This window comes from Macrotis lagotis, chromosome 6, assembly GCF_037893015.1.
Source record: "Macrotis lagotis isolate mMagLag1 chromosome 6, bilby.v1.9.chrom.fasta, whole genome shotgun sequence".
NCBI classification, from domain to species: Eukaryota; Metazoa; Chordata; class Mammalia; order Peramelemorphia; family Peramelidae; genus Macrotis; species Macrotis lagotis.
In genome coordinates, this window is record NC_133663.1 from 3702435 (window position 1) to 3719536 (window position 17102).

At 50.4% G+C, this 17102-nt stretch overlaps 1 protein-coding gene across 9 annotated transcripts in view; it reads right to left on the reverse strand.

Moving 5' to 3' along the window:
* Positions 1 to 17102, reverse strand: part of OPA1 (OPA1 mitochondrial dynamin like GTPase) — a 56829-nt gene that overhangs the window by 2775 nt on the left and 36952 nt on the right. For 5 of the 9 annotated variants that reach the window (XM_074190607.1, XM_074190610.1, XM_074190612.1 and 2 more), the window contains 7 exons: positions 15887 to 16039; positions 13232 to 13340; positions 11595 to 11674; positions 10543 to 10683; positions 9140 to 9256; positions 8636 to 8729; positions 8324 to 8434 (listed from right to left, as the gene is read on the reverse strand). In XM_074190607.1, coding sequence (XP_074046708.1) covers positions 8324 to 8434; positions 8636 to 8729; positions 9140 to 9256; positions 10543 to 10683; positions 11595 to 11674; positions 13232 to 13340; positions 15887 to 16039 — 805 coding nt within the window. Of the gene's footprint in view, positions 1 to 14; positions 4511 to 8323; positions 8435 to 8635; positions 8730 to 9139; positions 9257 to 10542; positions 10684 to 11594; positions 11675 to 13231; positions 13341 to 15886; positions 16040 to 17102 lie in introns of those variants that run through there. The other 4 variants (XM_074190605.1, XM_074190609.1, XM_074190606.1 and 1 more) reach the window with 2 other exon arrangements.

A 17102-nucleotide genomic window follows, 5' to 3' on the forward strand; every position in this document is an offset into this window, starting at 1 on the left:
TGGAGACCCCAGTAAAAACGTTATTAAATCTTTATTCTCTGTAGTATCTAGGGTTCAGCACTCCAAGGAAGCCCTCATTTTACAAGGGCCAGGTTGCTCTATGCAGGAGGAGCCAAGGTGGTCCAGGACCTCTCCCCAGCACCACCCAGCAACATTTGGTTTATTTTTATGCAAGTGTTCAACCCTGATCTATCCAAAAAATGTTCATAAAAATGACATGGCAGTCTAAATGGTTTTCCTCAGCCAGGTACAAACATTCAAAAAGATTCTAAGGCACTATTTTAAAATAATTATTTCTTCCAAAAGTGTAAGATAAGTAAAGCACATTTTAATCAGCAAAAATGTAGCTAGATTCATCCATAGCTAAGCACATATTAAGCTCCTACTATTTGCCATGCATTGTGGTAGTGCTAGTAAGACAAAAGCAAAAACAGCCCCCTTTCTCTTCCTTCTCCTTTTCTCCCCCACCCTTTCTTTTTTCCTTTTCTCTTCCTCCCTTTTTCAACCCTTTCCTCTCAATCAAATCCTTCTAGCTACAAAACAGGCCTTCTTTGGCTACTTGGGGTCAGGGCCAGGGCTGGAGTGTGGTGGGCCCTGCACTTTCCCAGAGCACAAGGGAAGCCTTGGCCAGCCCTGGGCTCCATTCAAAGCTGCCCATTGTACAGATCAAAGAATTGCAGAGAGGGTAAGTGGCAGCACCCCCTCCCCAAGGGCATGAGAGGGTCTCCTGCAAATTATACCTTTGGGTTGAGAAGAAACAGCCATTAGTTAAAACGCATCACCAAACATTTGGAGTGCCAGGTAAAACACTCTGGCCACATGTGGCTCCTGCTGAGCAAACCAGAAAGGTAAGGCCACCTGTCGGGGGAGTTCCTGGGATGAAGCTGCCTGAAGGGAAGAGGGCAGCAGGGTCAGGCTCCTGCCTCTCTGAGGCTTGCAAGGGAAGAAGGTGGGAGTTGCCTTCCTCACAGAGGGGAAGAGGGAGAAAATGTCCACTCCCCAGGTCCAGGGAAAGGAAACCCCAGTTTTCTAAAGGTGCAGAATTGCTTCTGAAGAGTTTGGTGAGCAGGTGGCCAGGCTTCTCCGCCAGCCTTGCCCAAGGTGGATGGAGGGACCTGAGGATCCTCCCCGGCTCTGCTTGGACCTGTGAGCTGCAGAATGGGCATACTCAGGGAGACAGGCCAAGCTCTCAATTTGCTTTTCCAGAGCTATCCAGAGACAGTCCATGCTCTTCCCAGGATGTTGTCTTCCTCTGTCAAGTCCCCTTCCTCAGAACTTTTCTTTTAGGATTTTGCAAGGCAATGGGGTTTAGTGACCTGCCCAAGGCCACACAGCTAGGTATTAAGTGTCTGAGGTCGGATTTGAATTCAGGTCCCCCTGACTCCAGGGCCAGGGCTCTATCCACTGTGCCACCTAGCCACCCCCTCAGAAGACTTTCATTGGTCCACAGCCACTGGTGTGGAACCCTGCTTTCCTGGTTGCCTTACTCCCTACCCACCAAGCTATTCACACAAAGGGAAGCCCACCTCTCACTTGTGGAGGGAGAGTCTCCTGAAAAGAGCAGGCCAGAGGGCCCTGTGGTCTACATGCCAGGGCCCAGGCACCAGAGACAAGAGATGAGGGACTGGCTGTCCATAGAGCCTAGCTGGCTGGGTGAGCCGGCCCTCCAGGGTCATAATGCTCTTCTGAGGGGCAGCAGTTTGGTCCAGAGGCCAACCCTGGCTGTGCTGAGTGAGTGACTCAATTTTCTCTCTTCATCCTGGGAGCAGCTCCCAAGTGAAAATGCTTGTGGGGAGCAAGAGGTACGTCCTGTGCCAGGGAGTTTCCTACATGTGGCAGGAGCATAGTGAAATGAAGCAGAGATCTGAGAAGAGAAATCTTACAACTTATACTACAATCTTTTATTCAGTAAAAAAAAAAAATGCCCTGTTCTTGAGAAATGTTAGAACTTCCCCCTCTCCCAAAGACCATTTCCCCAAGTCCTCTTGCCTCACATAAATCCCCTTATTCCAAGTTTCAGGCAAATAAAAATGAAAGAAAGATAAAAAATCACTGAGGGCAAGGTCATTTCCTACTGTAGTAGTAGAATTATTTTTAAAAACACTTGGAAATCCCCCCATCCTTATTTTCTCCTAGTCATAAGCACCTTTTCCTCTTAGCTAGGAGAGAAGATACAAGTTGTTAAGAAAAAGGGAGAAGCCTGCAGGCAGCACTTCCAGATTTAGAAGAGGCTCCTTGGGTTCCATTATGAGCACAAACCAGCGGAGGTCCACAAGTCATCCATGGGAGGGGCCGGGTCTGAAATGGGGCTGGGGGCTGTCCGTCATCTTGCTGTCTCACCATGCCCAAGATAGGTTTGACATGAGACCTTGAAGGCCTAAAAACTCACTGGGGAAAGGAGGGGGAGTTGCTGAGGAATCACAGCTGTTTCTCCCTTTGCTATTAGTTTAAGGAAAGAAAGTGGGGAAGTTTTAGCAATGGCCAAGGAAAAAGGACTGCAGGCAGAAGTCAAATTTGAAACCTTGAAAAATTTCAAATCAAGAATTTGGACCAAAGTTTTCTACAAGTTAAAATAAAAGGTCCAAAGCCCTAAAATAAGATGCTGAGCAGGAGGCTAATTTCAAAACTAAATTTAAGATTATATTTCATCAAGTATAAATTTATAGTTCAGAAATGTAAAATTCGCACGAAAACAGGTGACACACCTTGGTCCTAACTGTCCATAGCGGGTAAAACCAAATGGTCATCTCTGCACCAATTCCATTTTTCACTTATTTTTCCAAACACTTTGAAGTTTTAGTATTTTCTCACTGATGTGAATGGCAGCAATATTCACATGGATGCAAACATGCTATTCCTTAAAAAAGTCATCCAACAGTCACCATATCTGGCTATGAAGAAGCTACTGCTTCTGCTGCATTCTGGAGGTGAGGAAGGGGGCAGCTGCTGGGGAGTGGGGAGGGAGGTTAGGAAATCTCCAGCCCTGGAGAGAAGTTACCAGAGCCAGCACCATGTCAAACTGCTCTGGATAGACCCTTAGGGGTCACAAGATCAGAGAGAATGGGTCCAGAGGAAGATGCTGAGGCCTCAGAGGTCCAAGATGGTCTTGTCCAACGGCTGGCCATCATGATGATTCAGCATCAACCCGGCAGCAATTTGTTGGCTTGAACCTGGGACCATTAGTTAATCGGCTTGTAGGCAGAGGATATTCCATCTTTTGGCCCAAATCGTATTCTGAGGTGGTGAATTGCTGCTTGTTTATTCATTGGTGATTGCCAGTGCTGTCCATCTGGTCCTCTGGGCTCAACTTCTCCTATGCCCAAGCCCACAGCCATATCCTTGTCATTTCTATCTTCTTCTCACTCCACTCTGAGAGCCACCCTCTGGACCAGCCATTAGCTCAAGTGAAAAGAGCCATGGGCCAGGGGGAGGAGCCGAGTTCAAATCCTGCCTCAGACACTTGACTCTTCCTAGATGTGTGAACTTGGGCAAGTCACTTAATCCAGGTCACCTTGTATCCAAGACCATCTCCAGTCATCTTGATTCCTATCTGACCACTGGACCCAGATGGCTCTGGAGAAGATAGTGAAGATGGGGACTTAGCACCACACAGCACCCCTCACTCAAATCCAGTTCATGTGCTTGTCACAGCATCACCTCTCTGATGTCAGGATCTCCTTCAAGAACAGAGTACAAACCTCATCCTCTGTCTCCCAGGGCATCAGAAATCAACAAGATGCTCATCATACAGGGCCTGGCCTGCAGATGGGGCCATAACAGCATTGGCTCTTCTTCTGACCATCCATCCTGTGCTGTTTAGCCTTCTGCCTGGTGGGCTCTGGCAGCCCTCAGGAGCCCCTATGACTCAGCCCCTGGCTGCCCCCCACCCTGACCCCATATGCTTCCTCCTCCTTCCTCTCTCCATACTGGGTCTGGTGGGTTAGAGGCCTGGAGCACCACCCTAACTTTCTCTCTGTCCTCCTTGAAGGCATGCCATGGTGCTTTGCCCTTGTCAGACCTGGACTGGAGTATCATGTGCACTATTGGGCTACACCATGAAAATTGGACATTGGTAAGCTGGAGAGTGTCCACAAAAGGGCAGCCTGGTGGGGAAAGGGCCTGGAGTTCATGATAATGAAAATCTGGTGATGGATGGACAGACTGGGGCATGTTTAGTCTGGAGAAAGGAGGCCCTGGGGTACAGGCTGACCCTCCTCCGGCTGGTTCCGGGAGCAGGGCCAAAGTTCCAAGAGCCCTAGTGAGGCTGGATGGCAAGAAGTCCAGGCAGCTCCAACATGACCCTTAACCCTGAGGTGTCCAGATGTTGAGTGGTACCTTGAGAGGCGAAGACTGGACATCCAACATCAGACACGTCATAGGAGAAACTGCTCCATGGGTATCTCAGATGAGATGCACTGGCTGTCAGCCCTCACACTGAGGGCTCTGAAAGATGCACAGACAAAACCATCTGAGAGTCCTTCCTGCAGGTCCCGTGGCTTGCTCCTGAAATCTGGAGAGGCACATGGCAGGCTCAGGCATGGTCCTGGAGTGAAGCCGGGGGGTGGCACTGGGGTTCCAGAAAGGGAACCACAACCATCCAGAGAAATGGGCTAAACTAGTGGACAAAGACTCCACTGTCCAGAGGAGGACATGCAACTGAAGAGACTGTGCTAGACCTGGGTCAGCCTTAATGGCCAAGGACATAGGGACAAGAATTAAGCAAGAGGAACAAAATAGCGCAATGGCTCGAATTACTCCAAGCTTCTCCAAGGCCCACTATGTAACCCACCTTCCTATGGGTTTTCTGTGGAGAACTGAAAAGGACCAAAACCCAAAGGAGGGGGGTCCAAGGGCTGGAAGCAGTGCCACAAAAACAAGACTCCTTCCAATGAAGAACAAGGAAGTGTGGAAGCAAGAGGCACTGTGAGGCGGGGAGAAGATGGGTCAATGCTGTGGCAAAGGGAGGGCACCGAGTGACTCAGCCATGTGCTCTTTGAGCATTCCACCAGGTCAGCAGCAAAGAAGGAAGATCCCATCCCCCCATGTGCCTCCTGCATTCACTGAGGGGGACGGGGGAAAGCAGTTGCCCAGGACGGGTTGGGGAGGGCAGGCTCATATTCTTAGCCCTGATCCTGGGTCTAGAATGGACTTCTCTTTGCGGGGTTCAGAGAGAAACCAAGAATGACAGCAGGACAGCAAATGGGCTGCCAGGAGCAGGGCTGTGATGTCACATTGGGGAGAGGCCAGGAGGATCCCAGCCTGTGTTGTGTCTGAGGGGTTGATGGGCCTAGAACAGTCTTCTCTAAACTATCCACAGACAATTATTCCCTTCCCCTCTGATTCTTTCACAAACTGACTTTTTTTCTGCATCAAATGTGAAAAAGACACTGCTCTAGCAAAGGGTTATTTCCCCAGCAAGTCTTCTGATGCTGGGGCTGCCCTGGTGAAGGCTGCTCAGTCTGTCCAGAACTCAGAGACAGCGGATGGAGAAATAAGAGAAAACTGCTGCCTAACACTGGGGAAGAGTGTGGACAGCACAAATGACTTGGCTAGGCTGGAAGTGGGGGAGGGCAGCTGGGGAGACCCCAGCATCCAGGCCAGAGCTGTGAGCCCCAATAGCCAGGGCTGGGCCTTCCTTTCCAAGGAGAACTTCTAGCTCAAGGGAACATAATGAAGTTTCTTGATTTGCCCATAAAATGGTCATTTTAGACTCTGAAGTTCCAGTTACCTCAGAGGAGATACTAGGGCAGGCAGAAGACAGTTCTTTGGCAAGGCTTCCTCTCCAGGGTCATGGACCCCAAGAGGCCTGGAGAGATTCAGGAATGGACAGAAAGCAAGGCTTCTAGCACACTCACCTTTCACTAGAATTTGGCAGTTCCTTCAACAGCAAATGCGGGCACCAACCACACAAATGCTACTGGGGGGGGGGGATGCCTGTTCTAGATCTCCTGCTTGAGCAGTTTGATGCCCAATGGGGTCCTGGGGGACAGGCCTTGCTGGAATGACCAGACTACCAGAGCTGGCTGGGCCTCGGAACCATCCCTGGTCATCCAGGGGGCTCCTTCAGACTCTCGCCCCCCCCCCCCTTGGTTCTGCTCAAGTGTTAATTAAAAGAGGGCAGGAGCTGCGGGTGGCTTGAGGCCTCTTCCACAGTGAACACTTTTAGGCTCGCAGTTAAATGTTAATCTCAAGTTTACACAGACATTCTCAGTTAAAAGAAGATCCAAACAGCTAAGCCCAGCTTAATTTTCTAAGTTCCACGCCTTTCAAAAGCTCAGTCACTGTGCCCTGATTTTTCCTGGCCAGTCCCTGGGCATTATCTCTCTGCTTGGAGTGCAGGAGGGGGCTCCTCCCAGCAGCTTTGTGAGCCGCCCGTTGTGCCCGCCCCAAGAACAAACTTTACATTTCCAGAAACAATTGTGGCTGCCTGGGAGACGCTCAGGCATTGGAGGCGGAGGGAGGCATGTCCACAGTGGCCAGAGGCCTGCAGTGGCTCCCGCTATGGCTAATCCTTCAAAGGGCTAGGCCGGGGGCCAGCTGTCGCCACCTTGTGCGGGAAATCAGCAGAGTAAATGCCTTCCTGGGAGGAGCCAGATCCTAATTGGGCCCCTCCCTCAGAGTCAGAGTGGGCAAAGAAAGGAACAGCAGAAGGAAGGGCAACTGTGCTCAAGCACCCAGCTCCGAGGGCATGGTGGAGACAACACAAGGCTCTGGGATGCACTTGGGAGGGAAAAGGGCCACAGACAAAGACTAAGAGCAGTACAACTGTCCCCCTCCCATCCACCAAAGCAGATGGTGCTGTCCTGGTCCTGCCTCAAAAGCCCCCTCCCCACACTGGGAATCCCCTTGGGGTTCTGCCCTCTTCTGCCCAGGGCTTGGTGCAGAAGAAGCCACTGCAGTGGGTGAGTGGAAAACATGGTGGACTTGGCTCCCTGTCAAACCACATCTGCCCTTCTCACTGACCCGTGGCGATTCCTAGGAATCTATCTTGAAGAAAGAAAGTGGTATGTTCTGAAGCATGTGTCCAGCTCACCGAAAATGGTCATTCTTGGGACTGTACTAGTAAGTTAGTTCAGTGATCCACTGATGCGGGACAGCCTCTCTGCAGCAACTGCTGACCTGGCAAACCCCTCATGTTTGCTGTAACGTCACCATCCGAATAACGGCAAGCATGGGTGAATTTTTGTGTGCTGATGTGGACGGTCAGAAAGGTGACCATCCGTTTTAGGCACTGGGGGAGACTCTCCCTCATGGTCAGCCATCCTCTTTCCCTGAGACTGGGGCTCCTTGGCCTCTCTGGCCCTCCACAAGCCTGGGAGCTTTATCATTCTGAATGAAAGGGACAGGGTCCGGGGCCTGTGGGCATGTGACCCCAGGAAGGAAGTGGGAGGTTGCCCTGGGCAGATGAGGGGAAGGGACCTGTCCAGGCCCACACAGCCCCTCACTCTCCCAGCTCCACCAGGACCCACCTCAATGACAGGCAGAAACCCAAATTCTTTTGTTAACAGCTCAGGGGGCTTGCTCTACCTCAGGGAAACATTCAACAGCCTTTTGGGCTTTAAAAAGTGGGCATGAGTCCTGGCACTTTAGGGGAGACCCCTCCCACCCATAGGGCTCTTTGGTGGAGAGGGCTCACTGAGACCAGAGTGTGGGGGGGTGGGGCAAGGTCCCAACTGGGCCTGTTAGTCACTGAAGACAAGACAAGGAAGCCAACTGTAATAACTGATAAAGAAGCAATGCAAGGAAACCATGGGTCAGGTCCAGTTTACTGGGTTAAAACCCTGGGCCAGGAGGTGCCAAGTGGGGGAAGGGTCCCTCGCAGGTAGACGGTTCTCATAAAGCTCCAGAGAGGCGAAGCACGAGTTCACTCCCACTGGAGTCTCTTCTCCACAGCCTCACGATGACCTCACAACCTTACCCTGGTGCTGCCCAGCCCCACTCTGTGACTCTTGAGTCACATGGCCAGGGAGGCGAGGGAGAGCCTAGGGGGCTGCTTACACAGTCATGCCTGGGGGGGGTGGGGGGCTAGAGGGGGAGCCCTTTGGGATGCCTGGTCCCTTGGAGCGCTGATCCAAGACTGAGGGGTTCTCTGTTTTGGGGAGGACGGAGGTGACTAGGATCCCCAAGTTCCATTTCAAGGATGTGAAACGGACAAGTGGCATACTGTGTTTTCCAAAAATGCTTTCACCGGGTCCCCCACCCAGTCATTTGAGCTGTGAACCCTGCTGCACAGGGGAGGGATAACAGTGTGGCTGAGCTATGGATGCAGGCACCAGGTGCTGGTCCCCCCCAGCCTCCCCAGGCCCCAGCAGGGGCTACTCACTGAGGTCTTCGGCTAGCTGGACCCTCTTCCCTGTGAGCAGCTTCACTTTCTTTTCACTGTCTTCAGCAAAGTCTTCCAATACCTCTTTGACATTCTTCTCCAGCCGCCGGACTGCTCAAAGCAAATGGGAGATATGGGGGACCCGCCTCGGAACAGAAGTCTCTCAAGCCCTCTCTGGGATAGCTCTGATCCCACAAAGGCTGTGGCCAAAACAGGCAGAGGCCCTGTTGCCCAGCTCAGGGGACCCCACCTCAAAGCCCTTCCTTGTGGCAAATGAGGAAGGTAGGACGGGGGGCTCCATATATGCCTCACCTTCAGTGTTGGTGAGCTGCTGCCGCAAAGTGTTGGCTGTGATGGACAGCATGCGCTGGATGCGCCAAAAGAGGACGACATCATTGCACTCCAGCTGAAATGGGCAGAAGTCACAGCGTGAGTGGCCTGCCCTGGGTTTGGGGCCCCTCCAGGACCACCTCCCAGTCAGGCTGCACTGGAGCCACTTTCAACCTTCATTTGAAAATGCCTCTCTGCTCTGTTGGAGGGGGCTGGCAGGTGAGAAAAATGGCAGGGGAGTGCCTTCTCCAGAGGGCTGGGATGCAAACACTTCAAGGGGATCGGAGGGAAAACAAAGGGGCTGGGCCTCAACACAGCTAGCATGTGCCAAGGGAGCATGCTGGATCTCATGTCCATGAAAGGAGAGGACTGGCTTGGCCCACACAGAGCATCCCGTGGCCCTCTTCCTGGGGAACAACATGGTTCTCCCCCTATTTTTCTGAGGACCTCAGGTATCTTGGGAATGCCAGCTCTTAGTGCACTTACCTCAGAGTCCACAAAATGCCTCTGGTAATAGTAGAAGCCCCTTCGACAAAGGTTGCAATGGCTCAGGGCCGCTTTCAAGAAATGTCTCCGATACACCTGGTGCCACGTGTCCTTAATCTGAAGGAAGGAGAAAAGGTGGTCAGCCATGGGGGTCAGCTGGGACTTGGCTCAGTCCAACTCACTCTGCAGGCTAAAGAAAATCCAAAAGGTCTGACCCTGAGGACAAGCTGGCTGGCTCCAGATACCAGGCACCCCCACCATGCCCGACATGCAGGGAGGCCAGCAAGCCTTCATGAGTCCCATGGTCAGCCAGGCGCAGAGCCTAGATGCAGAGGCGACCTGTGATGGGACTCACGGACAAAGCAGAGTCAGCATCTTAATTGAATCCAAGACCCTGCCCTACCTGCTGGGGATGCCCAGAAACCCTACCCTGGGCTCCCCAGAAGAGGTCAGAGCAAGGGTCTTGAGAGAGCACACATGCTGGGGACTTCTGGGGGGAGGAGTTCACTCCCTGGAGGTATCACAGAGGTGGGGGCCCAGCAAAGCCCATTCATTCTGGTGGGCATCAGGAGTGGGCAAAAAGGGAAGTAATGGGGAAGAAGGCTGGAACCAAGAGGACTGGAGCCAGACTAGGGCAGGCCTTCGGGGTGGTGCATCTAACCTCTAGCTCCTTGGACCCTTACAAGGAGGAGGATTTAGGCACATGGGGAAGGGCTGACATCTGGGGAAAAGATAGTGGGGCAGGGAGGGGAGTTAGGAAGCTCGACATGAAGTACAAGAGGGGTGCCTGGGCTAGGCAGGGGCCTATGGTGGGGGGGCATGTGGACAGACAGAGACCAGACAGCATTCTGGGGGCAGGAGATATCAGTTTCAAAATCCCACTTCTTTATACACATCGTCAATGGAGGGAATCTCCCACCTTTGTCTGGCATCCTGGGAGCTGGCCAAAGGCCGCAGAGTCTTCCTGACTCCACAGGGACCTCACCACCCCCAGGTTCTCTGTGGCTCCATGTTGGGTGGTGAGCATCGTCCGCCCTCTGGTGGATACAGTCATAAGTACAGCCAGGAGGAGGAGACCCATCTTACAAATACCCGTGTTGGCTCTAGTGGTGCCTCTGATGCCAGGGTCTTGGTTCATGCCACTAGTGTAAGTGACTAATGATATCATGAGGATCATCTGCCTGAGCAGCAGCAAACGATGCCTGCTGTGGGCAGGGACCAAGACCATCCTGCTCTGTAGAAAGGGAATGGTGCATCACACCAGCAAAGGACCCCATGACCCTCCTCTACTGATGTCAAACAAGCACCGGGAGCCCCGGAACTGCGTGGTGGGGCGTGGCCACTGTGAGAAGAGAAGCCCAGGGGACCAGGTTGAGCTTTGGGGGCACTTGACTTGGTCTTACCAAAGATGGGTCCACTTCAACTCCCCGAGACTCAAGATTCTTGCGGACTGTGGTAATTTCATCGCTGGCGAGGTAAGCCGGGTGCTCCTCGTTGCATTTCAGCATCTTTTCCAACTCATTTTTTGTTTCATTGTGAACAGACTTAAAATGTTTTTTTAAAAAAAGGCAATGTAAATGAATACCCCTTGAATTTTAATTCTCCCTACTGGGAAATGGCCTCCCCAGAGCCAGGCCCAACATCCCAGGGCAGCTTGAATCACATTCAAAGGCAACCGGCAAACATAAGATCCCAGAGCAGAGATGTGCAGCCCAGCCTGGGGCCCCTGGGTGGACGCCCTTCCCTCTTTTCAGTGTTCTTCAAGCCTGGGGTCTGCAAGGTGGTGCTTTCCTTAATGGTATAACTCCACTGCAATAGGCATCCCCCTTTGAGATCCCATGTGCTTATTTTATGTTTTTAAAAGCCCCCTCTGGAGAAGTGGAGCAGAGGAGTGAAGAGGCTCGCCAGGGGTGGCCCAATGCAGCATGCCCAGGAAGGAGGGTCACTTTTCATTTATGAAGCTACACATGGTTTCTGGGGAAGAAGGTAAATGGGAACAGCCCCTCAAGCCAGACAGCGGCAAGCTCACAAAGGCATTTCCAGCCCCATCCAGACCCCCTTGACTCTCTCTGATCTGTCTCCTTCTGAAAAGGTTCAAAGGGCGGCCGGGGCCTGTCTCAGCCTCTAATCCCCCACAGCCCAAAACAAACAATGCCCCAAACCTTTTCAGGGCTTCAAAATGAATAGTCAAAGGAACTGGGGACAACAAAAAATTAATGAGGGAAAGACTATTTTTCCTTATCCATAAAACAACCCCTTTCTGGTTTTCTTTTCCTACATGTTGTTGTCGTCCTCACACTATTCACTACTCATCAGGGCTTTAGCAAAGACTGAAAAAAGACAGAAAATTCTTTGTAGCTTTTGAATCGAATGACCATAGCAACAGTGAGAATGAGACACAGAGGTGGAACTGAGGCTGGCTTGAGTCAAACAGAGCAGTAGGGGAATGGCTCACCTGCTCCTGGGTCCGGCCCATCCACTGTGTCCATCTCTTCTTCCAGTCTGGACCCACCATATTTTCGAGGACAGTTTCCGCTAGAACAAGGAATTTGTTAAATGAAGCAAACTGGAGCATGAAGCGCAATGACTCTTTCTAAACTTTGCTAGCGTGACCAGTGACTGGTTTGCTGGGGTACTTATCCTCCAATTCCCAATTAGCTCAAATGAAGAAGAAAAATCCAAATATAAGCCCAGGGACCAAGACCTCAGATACAATTTGGGTGCTGACCAAACTGCTCATGGGTCCAGTGCCAACGGCCTTGGAAACAACTGCCAAGGAAATGACTTCCCTTGGACGCAATGATTTGGTGAGAGAAGACAGCCCAAGAGGTACTGCTTCCTCCCCAGGGCTGAGCCTCCACTCACCCCTTCCTGCTTCCTCCATAAGACCATCCCTTTGCCAGGCCCACCCCATCACTGACGGCCCATCTCTCCCTAGCTCCGCTACCCACAAACATGTTCTGGCTTCTCTGTCCTCAGACAAACCTTCCTGGCTGGTTGAGCCCAGTTCCCCAATGCTGCATCTCTCCCCTTTCATGGCAAATTCCAGGAGATGCCCTGCCCACAAAGGTGCCTCCACCTCCTTCCTCCTGCTCTCTCATTCATCCCACATTACCAGTCATAACCGGCTGTCCAGTTCAGAGATCTTTTTCTCTCTTCTCCTCTTCTTTGGCCATTCCCCTCATTCTGCTCTTCATTTCTCAATCTCTTTTTCTTGGTCTTCTTCTCTGCCACACTCACTCCCATGAGGGTTTCCCCCAGGGTCTGAGACCTATCTTCCTCTATGGTGTCTTGCTTGGAGTCTCAATAGTTCTCATGGGGTCAATCATCCCCTCTAGCCAGATGATCCTCATATCTATTTCTCCAGGCCTGATCTCTTTCTCTCTCTCTCTCGCCTGACCTCCAGTCTCATAATACCAACTGACCAAGAAGCCCCCAGCACTTCTATTATGGAGGGCACCATAATGGCTTAAGCTTGCAGCTTTCCTGATTGTCCTTGCCTCTCAAGCACTCTTCACGTGCTGTTGCCAGCAGCTCCCATCCATGAAATCTTCACCTACTGCCCCAGAGGCCACCCTACACACAGCCTCATCTCCTCACACCTGGATGGGGCAGCCACCGCCCAGATGGTATTCCTGCCCCGAGAATCTCCCCAATCCAGGTCACTATCCTAAAGTGCAGCTTGGACCACCACAGGACCACGAAGCCCTTGGTCTGGCTCCCAGAGGGCCCCTCCTCTGACATCTTCAAACAGTCACTCCCTTCCATGTATCTGATGATAAATGTCAGACCCTTTGTCTTCCCACGTAATGTCTGAATGCTCTCCATCCAAACCCTGGCTTCACCCAGTTCTCAGCTCACACTTCACCTCTCCCCCTCATCCAGTGTGCTCTTGTTCTGAGCCACCTGCTGTTTACCCCCATCTGCAGAGAGTTGGAAAGAGGCCCCTGCCCTGCACATGAGAATGGGAGCCCGCCTTGGCTGTCCAGGGCCTAGTACAGGGTGGGGCAGAGGCCTTTAACAATTTCTTCTTGTCTGGGGCATCATGTTTGGGACAAGAGGACACAGTGCAGGTCTCAGGGTTCTACTTACTGTCCTTGAGCCGCCCACGGAGGGCTTCCTCCATGAAGTAGATGGCAGCGTCCCATTGCTGCTTGTCGGTGATGGAGCGGTCCTCCAGAGCATTGTGCTGGATCACTCTCTGAAAGCACAAGACCCATCAAACCCACAAAAACCCAGTCTGAAAAAACAGAGGAAGGAAGGAGAGGGTTGGAGACCTGCTCCATTTTAAAGTAAAGGGGGGAGAAAGGTAAAGAACTTCTGAGAAATCATTCCAATGCCATTCCATGCCCTCGTACCAGCCAGGGCTGACTGGCCTATCGGGGACCATAGCACCACCAGACTGGGTCATGATTCATGCATGGATGTGCAACACATTTGCTCTTCCCCTTCCTGCCTTTATGTTAATTTGTGCTTCTTTAATGGAATTCTGGTAAAGGGTCATTTAAATTCACTTTTCAGAGCTCTCATGTTCTATAAAAATGGTAGAAAGTTGGATGACAATGAACTAGTGTGAGGATGCCAGGCCTGGGTTTCCCTTCCAAGTTCAACACTTATCAAAGCGGCATCAGGATGAGAAGAAGGGAGGAAAAGAAAAGGAGAATCCAAGCAGGGAGGAACACTGGCTCAAGGAAGGCAGGTAAGAACGGCCAAGAGAAGGCAAAACAGCTGCATTTTTAGTCTGCTTTTGTTTCTCGCACTAAAAAGAAGGGAAGGGGAGTGACCAATCAGCAGGGAGCTGATATCTGAGAGACCTGAGTGCCCCAGTCAGAGCAGAGAGAGAACGTGAGAAGCCTGGGAAGAGGAAGTGGAGGGAACAGATTCCGCAGACTCCAGGTCAGAGTTCTTGGTTTAAAATCCAGGGAAGATTCTGAATTGGTCATGAAAGGAGCAGCTGCATCGAGAACACAACCTTCCAAAAACTGCTTGGAAAAGAGGGGACCAGAGGGCAAATGAAACTGACAGCAAAGCACATGGGACATCGAGATGAGGTGGTAGAAAGATGGAATGTTGGAGAGAACAAAGGCTCCTGAGCAGCTCAGGGCCCCCTCAGCTTAAGGTTGGACCTCAAATACAACAAGAGAGGCAAAGACAGATTTTCATCCATTTAAAAAGATCAATGAACTTAATTCACCAGGATACAGGATGAGGTCATCTGATTTCTAATTGGAGGAAAGATTAGGGGTTTTCCAAGCTGGGAGGGGAAGACTGCACAGGTATGATTGCCTAAAATCAGAAAAGTAGGTATCTCCCTCTCCCTACCCCCAACCCCTGGCTCCCAAGCGTCTGTGAATGATCGAGGAACATGGAAACATCCATGGCCAATCAGGACAGGGCCACAAACTCTAGATCTGCCTCAGCCTGGTCAGAAGAACCAGGTCCTCAGGGTCAGCTCTAAGCAGCAGGTAGAGGCATGCCTGCTTCCCAGCCAGGCATTAAAACTCGGTTAAAACAATACAATGAAGCTTCCTCCCAATTCCCCTAACTGAAACAAGTTTTCATATTAATATCTAGAGATAGAGGAAGAGTTTGGAGTCCTTGGAAATGAGGCCCCAAAAGAAACTCCGTTCTAGGGGTGCCACAATTAGAGTGATCTCATGGAGAATAAAGAAAGTGGAAGTAGAAACATATTTTAGCAGCTCTTTTCTTTGTAGCATGGAGGGGTATCTTTCTCTTGGGTTAAACAAATTATGATCTACAAATTGATAATTGTGTGATGAGAGTTAATGAAATAAACATTTACAGAAAAAACGAATTGATGAAGTGACTGATGCAAAGTCAACGGAAGACAAGAAAGATTTACACAAATGGTAATATGTGTGATCAGGACGAGGACACAGCCCAACTCCCCCTCCTCCAGAGAGGTGGTAGACTTCATATGCAGGAGACATAGAGGACACAAAGTGGGGAAGCAGAACTTAAAGATTAGCTGGCAGAATCAGAATCCACCACAATTGGGTTAAACTGAATGATTTCTTCCTTGGAATGTCAGTTCAGTTTGAGCTGGGACAGTTTTCTGCTTTGCACTCTTAACCCTAGTACCAAACAGAGAGCCTGGCCCATCCACACCACGTGCTTTAAAAGGGAAAAACAAAGAAAAAACAATGAAAGATGATTGTTCTGAAAAAAGTTTGAGGGTCTCAGTGGACTGCAAGTTCCAGGTGAGTCAACAGTAAGTGAAATGGCAGCCAAGAATGGTGGTACCATCTTGGGCAGCACTTGGAGGGACAGTTTCCAGGAATGGGGAACTGATGGCTCTATGTCAGACCTCACTTTAGGATTCAGTCCTGGATTCCAAGGAGAGTGTCCAAAAGAAGACAAGAACAAGGGAATGCCATGTACAGATCAGTCTTCAGCTCTCCCAAGAGACATGAACCAGAGTGCCTTAGAGGGGGGATGGGGAAGGGAACTCTGAGGAGCTTCAGAGACTAGTTCTCAAATTAAATGGGTTTACAAACCTATGACTGGAGCCTTCTCTCCAACCTCTCTGTCGGTCATGTCTTCTCTCTCTCTCTCTCTCTCTCTCTCCTATTTCTTTCATGCTTACTGCCCAAGTAAAACTGCTCCAGAGGTGAGGGCAAACAGGGGTGGCATGCTGCACATGCCACACACAGCTCAGTTTGGCTTAACTGCTTTTTGGAAGATGACAAAAACCACAAAATGGCTCTAGGGAAACTAATCACTCACCAGGCTGTCTTCGGCAAAGTCATTCCATTTGTGCCGCTTGATGCTCTCCTCTTTAACTGCTTGCTTGAGTTTGTCAAATATATCATCGTGTTCTTTCCCTTTTGGCTCTGTCATGAAACGAGAGAACTCTTCTTGCAGGGTCTCCCAAGCCACCTGCACTTGTGGAAGAAGAGAGAAACACATTGAAGTTAAGGACCAAAGATGGAGGAAATAGGATGTACACAAACAACCATCTTCAGATGCTTGGACCTATCCCAGGAACTCTTAGGAAGAAACATTTCTAGAATAAATACTTTAACTTTTTTTTTTTTGGCAAGGCAATGGGGTTAAGTGGCTTGCCCAAGGTCATACAGATAGGTAATTATTAAGTATCTGAAGCTGAATTTGAATTCAGGTTCTCCTGACTCCAGAGCTGGTGCTCCATCCACTGTACCACCTAGCTGCCCCTAGAATACTTTAAAAGAACTCCACAAAACAAAGTCAAACCTGTTAAAAAATTGTCTAACTCAAAGTTTCGAGTAATAAAACTCAGTCTTTAGAATAATGAAACAATAAAAAAGTCTTCAAGACCTAGAAGAGACAAAGATTGAATCCTCCTTCCCAACTGAGTTGTGCTCACTTAAAAGCTCTATCACAGAGAACTTTCAACCCTCTAGATAAGAAGGTCAGAGATGGATAAAGAAAGACTAGGCCCTTCCTCCTGCACTTTTCCTCAGATAAAGGATCCACAAAAGGAATGAGAAGCACTCACTCAGGCCTGGAGTAGGATTGAAGGCAACAAACAGATCCCCTCACTTTTCTGACTACCTTTCACAGAAAGTAGCAGAGAAAAGGATTCTAGGGCTGACTAAATATCAGGGTGTTAGATGTTATCAAAAGGTCAAAGAGAGGTCTCAAAGGACTGTGGTGGTAAGTTAACCCTTCCAGGTCAGAGCCAATGTCTGGGAAAGATCTCTGGGAAAATGAGTGAAGGGCCACAAGTTAAGAGGAGCAGGGCAGAAGGGGCAAAGGGAGTCATGCCAGAGTACCCAGGTCATTCCCAAGGGAGGTGCCCCCTCCACTGGGCTAACGGGGACACTCAGCAAGGTAAAGGTTGGTACTCACAAGTGTCTCCCCACTCCTACAGCCCCTGGGCCTGTCCCACCCCCTTCTGTCAGGTGTCACATAGGAGATGCATTTAACCATATTTTGCATTTAGATTTCATAGAAAATTGTT